At 38.7% G+C, this 14,826-nt stretch overlaps 1 protein-coding gene across 9 annotated transcripts in view; it reads left to right on the forward strand.

Annotated features, from left to right (window-relative positions):
• arhgef12a (Rho guanine nucleotide exchange factor (GEF) 12a) overlaps positions 1 to 14,826 on the forward strand; it is a 50,222-nt gene that overhangs the window by 30,210 nt on the left and 5,186 nt on the right. For 6 of the 9 annotated variants that reach the window (XR_010801787.1, XM_066662883.1, XM_066662848.1 and 3 more), the window contains 22 exons: positions 349 to 459; positions 1,890 to 1,970; positions 2,208 to 2,333; positions 2,424 to 2,522; positions 3,336 to 3,446; positions 3,620 to 3,718; positions 4,337 to 4,379; positions 4,795 to 4,900; positions 4,986 to 5,123; positions 6,226 to 6,258; positions 6,842 to 6,956; positions 7,062 to 7,164; positions 7,521 to 7,739; positions 8,212 to 8,347; positions 8,580 to 8,615; positions 8,804 to 8,946; positions 9,443 to 9,589; positions 9,679 to 9,764; positions 10,862 to 10,987; positions 11,628 to 11,742; positions 14,112 to 14,212; positions 14,649 to 14,726. Coding sequence is in view for 7 of the 9 variants with exons in the window: in XM_066662883.1 (XP_066518980.1) it covers positions 349 to 459; positions 1,890 to 1,970; positions 2,208 to 2,333; positions 2,424 to 2,522; positions 3,336 to 3,446; positions 3,620 to 3,718; positions 4,337 to 4,379; positions 4,795 to 4,900; positions 4,986 to 5,123; positions 6,226 to 6,258; positions 6,842 to 6,956; positions 7,062 to 7,164; positions 7,521 to 7,739; positions 8,212 to 8,347; positions 8,580 to 8,615; positions 8,804 to 8,946; positions 9,443 to 9,589; positions 9,679 to 9,764; positions 10,862 to 10,987; positions 11,628 to 11,742; positions 14,112 to 14,212; positions 14,649 to 14,726 (2,352 nt within the window). In the remaining 2 variants the exon portion in view is untranslated. The remainder of the gene's footprint in view (positions 1 to 348; positions 460 to 1,889; positions 1,971 to 2,207; positions 2,334 to 2,423; positions 2,523 to 3,335; positions 3,447 to 3,619; positions 3,719 to 4,336; positions 4,380 to 4,794; positions 4,901 to 4,985; positions 5,124 to 6,225; positions 6,259 to 6,841; positions 6,957 to 7,061; positions 7,165 to 7,520; positions 7,740 to 8,211; positions 8,348 to 8,579; positions 8,616 to 8,803; positions 8,947 to 9,442; positions 9,590 to 9,678; positions 9,765 to 10,861; positions 10,988 to 11,627; positions 11,743 to 14,111; positions 14,213 to 14,648; positions 14,727 to 14,826) is intronic. The other 3 variants (XR_010801791.1, XM_066662866.1, XM_066662889.1) reach the window with 2 other exon arrangements.

Consider the following 14,826-nt stretch of genomic DNA (forward strand, 5'->3'; position numbering starts at 1 on the left):
TGATCGACTGCTTTTATGTCTAAGAATTGTGTGGATCTTCACAGCTAAAGTGTTAGCTCTGCCGACAAGAATGAGGCTTTACCTGTTGTGGACTAACTGGTACATACAAGGAAGATGATTATAGGCTTGCTTTTTTTTTTTCTTTCCTTCTCCTCACTCATCTTGACTTGCCACTTAGTTATGTTTCTGACTTGCTCACTAAGTTGACATGATTGATGTTTGATTCACTAAGTTGACATGCACAGAATGTTTCAGCTGTAAACTACTAAGAGAATATAGATGATTGTAAATATGTTTTACTACACGTAAGGACACAGTACATTTCTAGCATTTTTAACCACTTTATAGGAGATGAAGGAGGAATATAGCAGAAACCCAACACCCAAACTACTGAGGGACATACAGGAAGCCAAACAAAGTATCCAAAAGCTGCAGTGCCATCTCAGCAGAGTGACACAGGTACCACCTTCTTTCCTGTTTCCTACAACTCCTGCCATATTACAGCATTCAGTGTAAATATTAAATAGTCAAATATAAAAAGTACAGCATTCACTGTAAAGTCATAGCAGTATAGACTTTGCAACTGGATGATAACACCAGCTGTGATGCTTTTGTATAGCTGAATGTTGTATTAGTACTCAGAATATTTGTCCCAAGATATTGTTCTGTTATATTTGATTTGAAAAACATAGACCATTTAGTCACTAAACTTGCTCAAAATATTAAAAAGGTGTACAGTATTACTGTGGGGTGGGGTTGTGGGTGTGCACTCTTGGGCTCCGTTAACCTTATGAGAGAAAGGTTTTCATTGCTGTTTAGCTTAGCACAGCCAGACAGGACACACCGACATGTGTTGACAATAAAAAAAAATCCTGTTTCTGAGAGAGACACTGGTCTCTCCAGAGGTAGAGATGGGGACACAGGTTGCACTTAAGTCACTCAAACAATGATTTCAAATGACTCTGACTCAACTTTGGGAGATTTGGGACTCATGAGCAGTCTTTGTGTAATGTAAATATTATTATTTTTTAAATGTATATCTTTTGTGTTAATTTGGTGTTCACCCACTGGAGCTTATGCATTTTGTTGTTAAATTTCATTGTAAAATATACTTCTTTAATAATTATTTGTTATATTTTGGATTGTTATTTATAGTATTAATTGGACTAAGCCTGTAGGCTGTATATTTATTTTAATTATCTGGTTCATTTAGCTCCACATTTAGAAATACAGATACAGAATATTGTATCTGTTTATACCGCCCAACCCTAACACCAGCAACACATTTCATAAGGTTCTGTTTTTGTCCATTCCCATGTACTTGAGAGACTGTTGGTTAATTTTATTAATAATAATTAAAGTGTTTTAGTAATTTTTATTTATATTTTAAAACAATTTTAAGCATCATTTTTATTATTGAATTGTTGTAATAAGCTACCATGGTGCTGCCTGGATTTGAAAGCTGAAAAAAAAATAAAAAATAAAGATGATGTATTTTATCACAGGTTAAAACCTGGGGTCTTAATGACAGCAGCAAGGGCCAGTCTCACCCTGTCAGGAGAGCCCTGTTTAGAAGTGATGGTTTCAGTGTCTGTTTTTGCTAAAATTACAAGGTTTCTTTGCTCATCTCGGTGCTGTATGCACTAAAGTGTGATGTGAGTGAGCAGAAAACCTTGTTTTCGCTCCGCTCACTTATTTCTCCTCTGTTTTTATATCTGGGCCAAAGAGCTAATGTGCATTTTGTGAGTCAGTACCCCACAAACTTTGGGAAACCCTGCACTGTATAAACACAATCTTTTATTGGTTTGTTTATTGTTTTGGTAGATTTTGATTATTGTTTTACATATTTTGTGGGTATTTTCTACATAATGCCTGTAAACGTTATGCAGGATGGTCCTCATATGGGGGACAGTGAGGATAGTGGTGTGTTGGATGTTGACCAGGCCAACTCAGATGGATTTTGGAACTCTGTAAGTCCATACTTTTTTAACTACTGTGAATATACATTTATCAATCAAGGTAAACCTACAATTGATGTAGCTTCATTCATATGTTTATTACCTGTTTTAACCCGTTTAACTTCACATGGTCTCAGCAATGAATGTTAAAGAGAAAATTTGTAAACTGCCCAGAAGGGTAATTGGGGTCTATTGCTTTGGTTGTCGTTTGTTTAAATTGCTGTTAGCATAGTTATTTCTGTTTTGCAGGTGCGTAGCTACTACACGGCCTCCCCAGAGAGCCTTTGTCAAAGAAATTCAAGCAGTCCAAAGAGCACGCCTCGGGACAGCCTCAACTCCTGCACTTCCCCTGAGACAGAGGACACCTCAGACCTGGTTAGACAATTCAGTTCACAGTCACTGAAATCCTCCTCCTAACAGAGTTACTCACAATTCACAATGGCCATGACGCTGTCCCTTTCACAGGATTCTCACCTCCATTCTACATTGGGGAGCCCTGCCTTCCGTCTGCCCTCTCAGATCATTGGAGCGGAGGATGACTATTTTGACTCGGAACAGGATCAGGTACGGTAATCCACCCTGTTCTGACTTAAATGTTCTGTTCTTTCTCCCTGTCCTCTTAGTGGCTGAAGTGTTAAAAAAAATATTTGCTTAATTCAGAATAATGCTACTCTAGTTATAATTTAATTTAATTTAAATTAATTCAGTGATAATAAAAATTGGTTAGGGTTAGGGCTAACCCCAATATACATCATCTTAAAAATAAAATTTTGATTATAATGCTTACTTTTTTCAGTTGCTTTGCAATTACATTGGTTATTTAAAAAATATACATGTTTTATTATTGGTCAGTTGTGAGTAAGTTTTTGACCTTAACCTTTATTTTCAGTTTATATATAAAAAAACAAAACAAAAAAAAACCTGGGAGTGGCACGGTGGCGCAGCAGGTATTGTCGCAATCACACAGGTGGGTTGTGGGTTCGATTCCCACTCCGGACGACTGACTGTGAGCAGTTTGGTGTGTTCTCTCCGTGTCTGTGTGGGTTTCCTCCCACAGTCCAAAAAACACACGTTGGTAGATGGATTGGCGACTCAAAAGTGTCCGTAGGTGTGAGTGTGGGTGTGTTGCCCTGTGAAGGACTGGCGCCCCCTCCAGGGTGTATTCCCGCCTTGCGCCCAATGATTCCAGGTAGGCTCTGGACCCACCGTGACCCTGAACTGGATAAGCGGTTACAGATAATGGATGGATGGATGGAAAAAAAAATGGCTTAAAAGTGCCAAATGTATTAGTTAACAGTAAAACCTTTAATTATATAATCAAAAATCATCTGAATGTTGTAACATGTGGTGGTAATGTGTTCATTTCTTTGATGCTAGGTTAATGGCCAGTGTAGCTACTTCCAGAGTATGGAACTGCTTAAGTCTCGGCCTGCTCATCTGGCAGCATTCCTACACCACGTGGTCACTCAGTTTGACCCTGCTCCTGTGGTATGAACCTCCCATAACAGAGAAACCAACAGTGACAACATAAATGAAGTTAGCTGGGTTTTATGCCTTGCTAGCTTGTTTAACACAGTGGCATTTAACATTTTGCAGACATTAAAGGAAAATTATGTAAACATAAACATTTATTTGTGTCTCATTTAAGTCCTTTTTTTCAGCTTTGCTACCTTTACATTGACCTATACAAGCAAACCAACTCCAAAGAAACACGCCGCATCTTCCTGGACTTTCTCACCTTTTTCATTGACAGAGCAGCTGTGAGTAGAACTCCATTTTAACCTCTGTTCTTGTTTGTCCTCATCGCAGCTTGTATGCTGTCACTTGAGTGTGTAACTTTAGTGTTTTGAAGTGTATGTATGCCTACCAAATCTGACATTTATTTGATTCTCATAAATCTGGCATTTATCTCAACAGATAAAGACACATATTTATCCACTTTATAGAGCTTTCAATTTCCTTGACCGTTTTAAATAATTTTGAGAATATTGTAAGGGCATTTTGACCCGAGGACCAAGTTTTTAATCCTGTAGTAGCTAAACCAACCAAAGTCTGTGTGACAACTCAGATCAAACCTTGACATAAACAATCTGTTTGGTTTCAGACAAACCATTAAAACTTTTATAGCTGTCTGCCAAATCCATTCAAACGCACTATGAGTGATTGTGTGCTTCTGTGTGCTATGATAATTAGTTTTCCTTGACTCATATAACAGAAGCTCACTGCTAATGAATGATTTGAGATTTGGCACACCTCTTCTTTGATTGTTTTTGGCTGGTTGGCTCATGAGTGTGCAGATAAATAATAATAAGAACAAGTTATTAATAAATACAAACCCTTGTCCTGGTTAATGTGAAATTTGTTTTCTTGTCTTACAGATCTTAAAAGTAGCTGTGCCCGAATCCATTTCTTCTGAGCTTGGTAAGTTTACATTGAGACTACAACGTTGAATAATAACCACTGTAAACTGAAGATGTAATTTGTTGTTTTCAAGTCATCTGTTACTACTTTGTAATAAGTTTTAGAAGCATCTATTGTCACCAATAGATTGTTCTCTACCCTGCAGCATTTACTATTATGCATTCAGATGATGTGCAGTTGTGTTTTCCTTAAAACTGAAGTCTAAATAATAATTTCTCAGCACTCTGTGGAGGAGTGGTAATTGCACTGGGTCTTTCTGTACACGTAATTACTGTATTAGCCTATGAAGTGCTTACTCATTCAGACTGCTCTTGCATGCCATGTGAGTTGGAAGCATGGGACATGTGCTCCCTAAAGGAGACCAAATGTTGAGTGTACACTGTGTTTTGACTCTGTGAGTCTGTGCTGTCCATAGAGCGACGAAGGCCAGAACTGATTCCTGAGGACTTGCACAGACAGTTTGTTCAGACAATGCAGGAAACACTTGTTCCTGAAGTCCAGAGGATCCTGGAGGACTTCAGGTGGGAGTGCTGATATTACCATTTGCTTACCATTGCTTTTTCAGTAATAGAAACACCTCATATTGTGATGCATGTGATTATTTAGACAGAAGCGCAGTATGGGGCTAACTCTGGCTGATGGGGAACTGGCCCTTCTGGACTCTGAACAGGTTGGAGACAGCACTGTCCTGGAGAGGGAGCGATGCTGTGCTGAGACCATACTCTCCAAAATTGACGATATCCTGTAAGAGTCATTTCACTCTCTTCCACAGAAAAGGGGTGGGCGATATGACAAAATGATATCACAGCAGGGTTGTAACCATCATCTGTAATAGCTTAGGATTATGTCATCTAATGTGTTAAAAGGGAAAGTTTGTACATTAAGCAGGGAAATAAAATCCATGTGTTCATTGATGAAGTTCATAATATGAGTGAAAACTCATGATTTAAAATTTGATCTTTTACTCCTTTACATTTGTTTATTTATAGTAAATATTTTATTCATTTATAAAGCACAGTTAAAGCAGTTAAAAACCAGTGTGCAATAATAAAACTGCTGCTTTATTTTAACTAGCTTTGAAAGTTGCTCTTAAGGGTTTTTTTTTTTTTAACTCATGGGTTAATTCATAACTGATTGAATGGGCTTGGTGTAATAACTAATTCCTGTTCATAATTTGTCTTAATTAATTATAATTGAATGTATATAAATAATTTCCATTATTTAAACCCTGCTCAACTGCATGTTTCATTAAAAAAGAGATTTAATGGTGGCTCTCACAGCACAACTGTTCAAGATTGTGCCTTGCTGACTTAAGAGGCCAAGAGTTCAAGCATGAATAATTGACAAATTTTGTTATGCCTGTTGTATTCTGAAAATGAACGTATTATATTAATTTGAATTAATATATTACTGCTGTATTGACTGGCGGCACGGTGGCCCAGCAGCTAGTGTTGCAGTCACAAAGCTCCAGGGACATGGAGGTTGTGGGTTCGATTCCCGCTCCAGGTGACTGTCTGTGAGGATTTGGTGTGTTCTCCCTGTGACTGCGTGGGTTTCCTCCGGGTGCTCCGGTTTCCTCCCACAGTCCAAAAACACACGTTGGTAGGTGGATTGGTGACTCAAAAGTGTCCGTAGGTGTGAGTGTGTGTGTGTTGCCCTGTGAAGGACTGGCGCCCCCTCCAGGGTGTGTTCCTGCCTTGCGTCCAATGATTCCAGGTATGCTCTGGACCCACCGTAACCCTGAACTTGATAAGCAGTTACAGATAATATTGACTGGCAATAGCCCAAGTGTAAATATCCTGGTTTAAACTACTCATCATTCTTACTTATCTGTGTTGTTTAACAGGCTGACTTCACAAGCCATAGACGAAGAAAAGTGGTGAGGATACCCTTTTTCAGTTCTCTCCTGCACAAGCACTAATTAATTTGTGGTTTAACTTTACAGCTAGCCAAGCTAATAAACCATAATGATTATTAATGTAACTTTGAAGTCAAGTGAAAGGTGGTTACTTACATTTTAGCTTAGTGCAAAACACAGGCATTACGCAAATCACAACTTACGGAACAGCTCGATGAGAGCCCGTCTTCATGCATATCTGCCTGCTCATTTAGAACAATCTAGGCAAACATATTTGAGATGCCATCTGGCTCCACCATAGTCTATATGATTTATGAATGTACAGGACATGTGCAGGGCAAGAGAGAGGAGCAGAGAGCGAGATTGTGACATATGGCAGAAGGCACAGTAAGACAGCAGTGTTGTGTAACAGAAGGAGGTGGCCACATGGAGCCTGCAATGCTCAACAGGCTTGAAGCTAGCAGCGTGCGCAGGCTAAATGAGGAAAATCCACATCAGCAAGCCTCAGATTCTGCAGGGTTTGCCAGGCTGGGCCTCTCTGAGTCAATGACTAGTAAGAAGAAACAGAGTGTGTTCTAAAAAGGGCTATTCTGAATCCATTCAGCACCACTATACAGTATGTGATCTTCACCTACATGAAGCACCTTGGTGTGAGGAGCAAGGAGCAGCGCAACCTGGAGTCCAAACGTGTGCGCATCAATTTTCTCCCCAAGATAAAGGTATGTTTTCATTTCACCCTTCTTTGCTGAAGGTGTCTTTTTTCCCCTCTTTGGTTTCATGGTGATTGCTAAAAGATTCATTAATTTTTCCCTTGATTTGTGCAGAAGAACAGTAAGCTGGAGAAGGAGCCAGAGGAGAAAGTAAAGAAGCCTCGGTTTAACATTCTGGGACCACCACGCCGGCCCAGTCGTATTGATTCACCTTTCGGTAATCCTCATGATGCTTCGATTTTCTCTTAGAAACAAACAATTTACTAGCATTATGTAACATGTCTAACATGCTGTTTTGCTTCTAACCTGTAATTGAGGCCTTCTGATTTGAGGCAATAATATCTTCTTCACCAGTGGCTTCAAACTACTTCTGAAGTATGCCCATCCTGCAGATTTAAATATATTTCCACTGCACAGTTGGTAGGATTTGTGAATTGGACTCAGATCTGTTAAACACTGAAATTACTAAAATATACAGGAAAAAGGTACTTGAGAATCACAGCTAGGAGTCCCTGTTCTCCATCTAAAAGAACAATTTACATATATGTTCTTTATGTTGTGGATGTTTCTAAGCAGCAGGGCGCTCTGTGGATGGTGGCAAGCAGAGGCCTCAGAAACAGCTGTCCCAGCCACTAATGGGGACGTGTGAGCCCGTAGATACTGTGCGTTTGCGTGGCAGCCAGTCGAGTGAGGGATCTGATCTTACCCAGAACCCCGCCTTCGTTTCTGCAACACCCTGCAATGTCCCCTACATTACTGCCATGGACACAGCCTTCCGAGACACAGACTATGGTAAAAACTGCATATCTAACTGCAGATTGTCAGGCACATCATAATTCTCATTCTTGCTGTGTACTTTCATTCATGTTACTGAACTCCAGCTGGGGCAAAAAATATTTGAACAAATTCAAGCAAAGCCAATTCTTTTAATAAAAGATGATGTAGCAATTTGCAAATGATTAAATATTAGGCTAATAATATGCAGTATTATGGTGGCATGTTGATCCATAAATTAAAAGTCAGTTTCCTACTTGTTACTTAATAATTATTTAGTCATCGCTTCTGTGACTGGTTTTGTAATATTTAGTTTATAACCTTAAGGACATTCAGCTGAAACGGTGGGGTGTTAGTACTGTAAAACACTCTCAAAATGTACTTATTTATCATACTGAATTATCAGGTTGAGTATGATGTACAGAATGACTGCATAGCTGTTCTGTGCTTAATACCCCTTTTGAGAGTGCTTGGTTTGTTTGTTCTGTAGGTGGGAGCCCATCCTCCATAGTTCCACGAGTGTCTGAAGGTGTGCAGGGTGGAGAGAGCATGGATGGTGCTTACCCTCCTTGTGACTACATCCCATACAGCCTTGATCAGCTGGAAGAGGAGAGAGATGGAGACAGGTACACAGACCAGATACAGCTCTGCATTAAAAAACTTTGCTCAGTCATGTCTATGTGAAGTGAATATAATGCCACTATGCATTTGCTATCTCATATTGTACTGCACTAAAATATAGCCTTCACTACTACGTTTCTTACAGAAAGCACTGCATGATGGTGTGTGTGAAATATATATAAATATCCACGAGTCTGTGTGTGTGAGAGGAATGAATAGATCTATACTGTTTTGTAGACTCCTGGATGTGGGCACGCCCAAGCTGAACAGGAGGTACTGACTGATGCCTGCACTTTTCTACTCTATTTCAGTCTTTCATCTTTCACCCCTGCAGCGCCTGTCAAATACTCAATAAACAAAATCTAATTAGTTCATGGTCTGGGATTCATTATCATCTGTCATTCTGCCTCTTTTCTTCTCATTCTCTCTGCCTTTATATCTTCCACTTCTTTATTTCTCAGGTTGGAGGAGGTTCTGAGTGAGGATGATGGCGGTGGTGGCATTTACTCTGATGTGGATCCTCAGAACTGGCAGCAGCTGGTGGGGCGTGAGGTTCTGGCTGGACTTACTCCTGTCGAGATCAAGAGACAGGAAGTCATTAACGGTAGCTTCTCAAAACAGCATGTTAGGATATGATGATTTTTCAAGAGAACAGTTTTGAAAGGCTTTGCAAATTTTCATGTTCTCAGTGTGCGATTAAATTTCTTTGTATTAAGTAATCGCTAAAAAAGAATCTCAAGGATTCAGCAGCGATTTGTTTGGCAGTAATTTCACAGATTTTTCTAAAATTCTGCATAATTCAGTTGAAATAAAAAAAAGTTTTAAGAGTGGGTTGTTGTGAAATTGTAGAAGAAAAAACTTTTATCTATATTTTTTCAGTTGTGTGGATCAGAACCAGGGTCAGAATCTTTGAATTTTTAATTGAATATATATTTTTGTAGAACATCTATTCACACTCCTAGATTGCTAGATCAGTGTGTAGTTATATTGACAGTTCCAAATCTATGTTGAGTTCATAGGGCATATATGAAGTTTTCTCTAAAACTACACAGTTTTTGGTTAAGAAATAGTTTGCTGACTTCTTGAAACAATTTCTACAGAGCTGTTCTACACAGAACGGGCACATGTACGAATGCTGAAAGTCCTGGATAACGTCTTCTACCAAAAACTCACCCGAGAGAATATACTGCCCCCTGCTGACATCAAAACTATCTTTACCAACCTGGAGGAGATCATCCAGCTCCATGGTATGCCTGCTTGCTATGCCCATGGTGTTGCACATCTTCATACCAACTCAGACTAATAGTCCCATAAAACCTTCTGTTCTGAATTTCAGTGACAATATCGGAACAGATGGCAGCCATGCGCAAGAGAAATGAATCATCTGTCGTTGACCAAATTGGGGATGATTTGTTGTCTTGGGTAAGTGGAATTCTGACAGTTTTAAAGTTATCAAGCAGTATATGAGAGAATGAAAACAAAACAGAACTGGAGAAAAAGGCTACTGATTAGGATGAGCTTCCTTAAAAGACTGGTTATTTCAGTTTTTCTTGGCTTATTTAAATACTTATTTATAAATCCTATTTATTATTATATTTAAAAAAAAATTTGTAAAATTTAAGACCAACTTGATTATTTATTTATTTATTTATTATTTTATTAATTTTATAAAGGTAGACAAATGTAGCAATTAATGCCTGCAAAATGTTCACAAGAAGTTGAGGCATGTTTTTCATGTTGTTAAATCACTAACTTTTAAATTATTTAGAAACTAAGGACAGAGAAAGAATAGAAACTTACAATCTTGCTTAAAGGGGATGTTTTACATTGTGGGGAAGCTCAGTTTCCCTGTTGTTTGTTTACAATCAGAAGCTTTGTGTCTTTTGAGCGGTATATTTGAGGAACAAAAACGACTTGTTTGTACTTGGCTGAAGTTTAAATTTTAGAATTAAGTTCTTTTTTTTTCACTCTTTGAATTACCACAGAAACTCAAGTTATTTACATTTGTAGCACTTAAGGTAATACAGCTAACTGTCTCCAGAATTTGGAAACATTTACACCTTAAGTGATCCAAAACACAGAAATAAGACAATATTACCATTATTATGGAGCAGGTTGTACAGCAAAGTTGTGAGCAATAATCAATCTTTGTTTTTATAGACTGAGATTTTGATGGATGCATTTTTATAACCTTTATTTTCATCCGATTATAACAGAATGCTTGAAATCAGTGGAAATTTAATATTTCATATCTTTTTCATGCTTATTTTGCCTCTTTTTTATTTTATGTTTTTAGAGTGTGTTGTATGTGTCAAATTCAAAATTTATGTTTACAAAATACAGATACATTGGTAAGTGAAAACATTGGAAATATTTTCTTTGGACTAAATATAGTTTCAAGATAAATAAACAAATCAAACATTTATATAATGGAACATGGTTTGTGAATTAATCATTTTCGAACATTTACATTCAAACACTCTTTTCTCTTTTCTGCCTGGGTTGCTTTTCTCTTCCAGTTTAGTGGAAGAGAGGAGGAAAAGATGAAGCGGGCAGTGGGCACCTTCTGTAGCAACCAGCCCTTTGCTCTGGAGCTAATCAAGAGCCGTCAGAAGAAGGACCAGCGTTTCACCTCCTTCATACAGGTGAGGAAATGCATCTCTAAGCCAACTTCCAGTTCCATCCCATAGATTCTGGGGATCCAGCTTCCAGTGGAACAAGAAATTGTAGATCACCATGTGAATCTATTCATCTATACGGTATATGGAAAACATATTCTTCAGCATTATTAGTTTTACATGAAATTGGTGCACTGCAGTAAGTTGAGCATAATACTCTATGTACAATATTTATGTCTAAAATGTCATCTTTATAGAGAAAACTCTTCCTCTTTATAGTACACACTGAGCTTTTTGACATGTATGATGAGTTAGTGCTTTCATAGTTTAATGTTTCTGCCATTTAAGCGCCTTTTGCCTGGGAAAGTGCTGAGAGTTGTATCACTATTGAGGATATTCAGTCACGAAGATAGTTTTGCTTATGCTGTTTTACATGCGTCTTCTACCAGGCTGTTTTGATCTTTTGCCAACTATACCAATGCAGAGACATCACTGAGGCATACCTGGAGAAGAGTCCTCCTTGAGTGAAGGACAAAATGAACATTTAAGTTACATTATGAGATGCAGGGGCGCTCGGCAGAGCAGGAGGTGTGACATTGGTCGGCGTGGGGTTTTGTCGTCCATTAGCATGCACTGTCCTGAGTGCCATTGTGTGTTTTGTCTGCAGGAGGCGGAGAGTAATCGGTTATGTCGGAGGCTTCAGTTGAAGGACATCATTCCAGCTGAAATGCAGAGGCTCACCAAGTACCCACTGCTGCTAGAGAACATCGCCAAATACACTGGTACCTGCAGCTATTACCTTTACACCCACCCAAGCAACATTATTGTCTGTCCAAAGAAAAACATGCATCTCAAAACTAGTAACTTTGCAGAAGAAGGAAACAACCTTAACTTTCAGTGGATGGCAGTGTAATTGTGGAGCATTTCTGTTGCTCCATTCTGTTGTTGCTGGGTTCATGTTCATGTCTTTTTATTTATTTATTTATTTTTTTCCTTTTCCCATACTGGACAAAAACGATATACAAAAATCCTATATCTCTTTTTATCTTATGTACACTAATATACAGCCACTCATCCTTGTTCTAAGATGAAAACACTTAGATTGCTACACTCAAAATGTGCAGCTTCTTAAACACCACACACACACACGACAGCTTTTTAACATCAAATGATACATGAGTCATAGAAGGGTTATATATTTGTAGAAAAAGTTAAATTGGGGCATTAACCAAAAAACTAAACTGAGAATAACATTGACATAAAACGTTCTGTGTAAGTGCACAGTAAGTTTCTACTTCGCAGCAGCTAATAACTAACTTTTGTTTATCATCATTTAAAAATGCGTCTGCATTATTTATTATTGAGCTACAAATGCAGTATTGAAAGTTTGCTGTTCATTTACGCAATAATACATGAGGGAGAGCTATAACATAAGGTATTGGCACTGGTGTGTTGCGGTCATAGGCCGAAGATCAGTACACCAGTGCCAATATCTCATGTTATTGCATGAACCTCGAGTGTATTATTGCAATTATACCGCTGTTGATTATCGCCGTTTATTACTAGGTTTTAAGATGAGACCTCAAAAATTATTTGTTTTTTATCAACCTTCCGCAAGGTAAAATAATTCCATTCCGTCACATGTTCCTTTTTGCTCTTTTCAGCGAACTCTGGATCTTTAACTTGTGCGATGTTGGAAATTTCTGAAATTTGGTTCTGTCCAGCGAGCCGGTCCGTGTTCACACCAATTTTACTGGGAAACAAAGCTGCGTTATTCAGAGCTGCCCTCTGTCCAAATCAGGATAGAAGCTAGGATAATGCATTAAGTCAATAAAACGTCATGGTTTTACCACTGTTTACTGCGGATTCAGATCGTAGTGATATCATACACCAAACGATGGCAAGTTCTGTCTGTTTAAGTTAAAAGTGAGTATATTGGAGTATCACTCCAGAGCCGTGCTGCTGAGCTGGTGAACCAGAGCCGCAGAGAAAACAAGACGTGCCTCGAATCAAATTAAATACAATCACAGAAATCACATAGACATAGCCAATTACTTTTTATTTATTTCAGATTTTCTTTTGTTTACAAATAAGAAAGCAGATAATGGTCCACTGCGCCATAATTCTTTACTCTGTTCAAACTAATGTGTGCGAAAAGAACCACATCGCTGTTGGGTGAAAAAGTCCAGGCACAGCTGTCTTGTAAAAGCTGGCATCGTTGCTAGGTAAGATGTATTTTGCGGAGCGATACCTGACGACCTTCACTCAGAGTTCCATTATTGTGTAATATTGGCACTTCTGGAGCATCTCTTAGACGATCACTTTGCAGGTTTGGAACTAACTGTGGTATTTATTTATTTATGTTTGTGACATCAGCAATGTCACAAATATTTAATGAAAAATATTGTTTCAGAAATTTGTTTAGGAAGCTGATTTCAGTACCATAACAGGGAGAAAAGCACTCTAGGGTTCACTCACACTTTCACCTGTTTTATCAGATATACTGTAATCTCTTTCCCTCATACTTGTTCCCATTCATCATCTCATTTGCAGTTTTAATGCCCAGTGTTCCTGGTATAGGTATTAGGGTAGTGAATTCAACATCACTGGTGGTCTGTCCTTCCAATGCCCCTCTTCTATGCTGTTCTGCCTACGTGTCCCACTGTGGCAGCCTCAGCAAGGGCTGCCAGAGGACGCTCTCGACCTTTCCTGGCCCATTCGGGAGTCTGCACAAGCTCAGCCATTTCCACCCCAGCTCACAGTAATGAAGGCTTATTCAGTGGGCCAGCATTGGACATTAGCCAGTCGTTACCAAATTACAGCTGGACTCCTACTTAAATAGAGATTATCATTTTCACAATTTTCAGAGAATGCTTGATACATGTTTTGGGAATGTGTGCTGTGGAGCATTTGGCCCTGCTTGATTAATCTTGGCTCACTTGACATTCTGAGAGGACCTAAATGAACATAAAAGATATCCTGCAATTAAGGGGTGCTAATGCCTTCTTATTTGTCTTAGCTTCAGAGTGGACTCTGTTGTAGCAATCTGTTCGTGCACAAGGGAAATATGAGCCATTTGGCTGGCTTGTTTCTTCTTGAACACCATATCTATCTTGTGTGTGTGTGGGCGCATGCGCACATTTGCCTACAGATGACGTTGAGGAGAAAGACAAGGTGAGGAAGGCGGCTGATTGCTGTCGGAAAATCCTTAACCATGTTAACCAGGCAGTAAAAGAGTCAGAGAATGCACAGGTAAGCAATTCGGTCTGTCTGAGCTGCCATTCTCCCCTTATACACAAAAAGTATATACCCAAAGATGTGCTCAGTTTGTAACATCAGATTAACCCTGAGATGAGAATCCCTGTTGTTTCCAATCTTATCATTCAAGATGAGACTAGGCTTCTCTTCTTGCATCAACTATTTTTTTTTTTTTTTTTACGAATTCATTGACTTCTCCCTGAGGAGAAACCATTCAAATGCAGTCCAGACCTTTCCTTTGTGCAAGAATCTGTAAAATTCTGCAAATTTATTCTTGTTTTTGTTTTCTTTGTTGAACTTATTTTTAAATTCCATGTATTTTTCATGGCCGTATCATAAGGTGATGCAATGACATATTTTCTCTGCGCTGGATATATCTGATCTGTCACTGGTAAAATCTCTTATTTTTGTGGTGATATGTATTATTCAGCGCCTAGAGGACTACCAGAGACGCCTGGACCTCTCCTCTCTGAAGCAGAGTGAGAATTCTCTCATCTCTGAATTTAAGGTTAGCTATACTACAACTCAAGCTTGAATCGTAACTGAAATATGTATTGTTGCACTGCTCCATGATAATGTTTAATGAAGGGCTTAAAGGCTTAATGAGT

This window comes from Hoplias malabaricus, chromosome 1, assembly GCF_029633855.1.
Source record: "Hoplias malabaricus isolate fHopMal1 chromosome 1, fHopMal1.hap1, whole genome shotgun sequence".
NCBI lineage: Eukaryota > Metazoa > Chordata > Actinopteri > Characiformes > Erythrinidae > Hoplias > Hoplias malabaricus.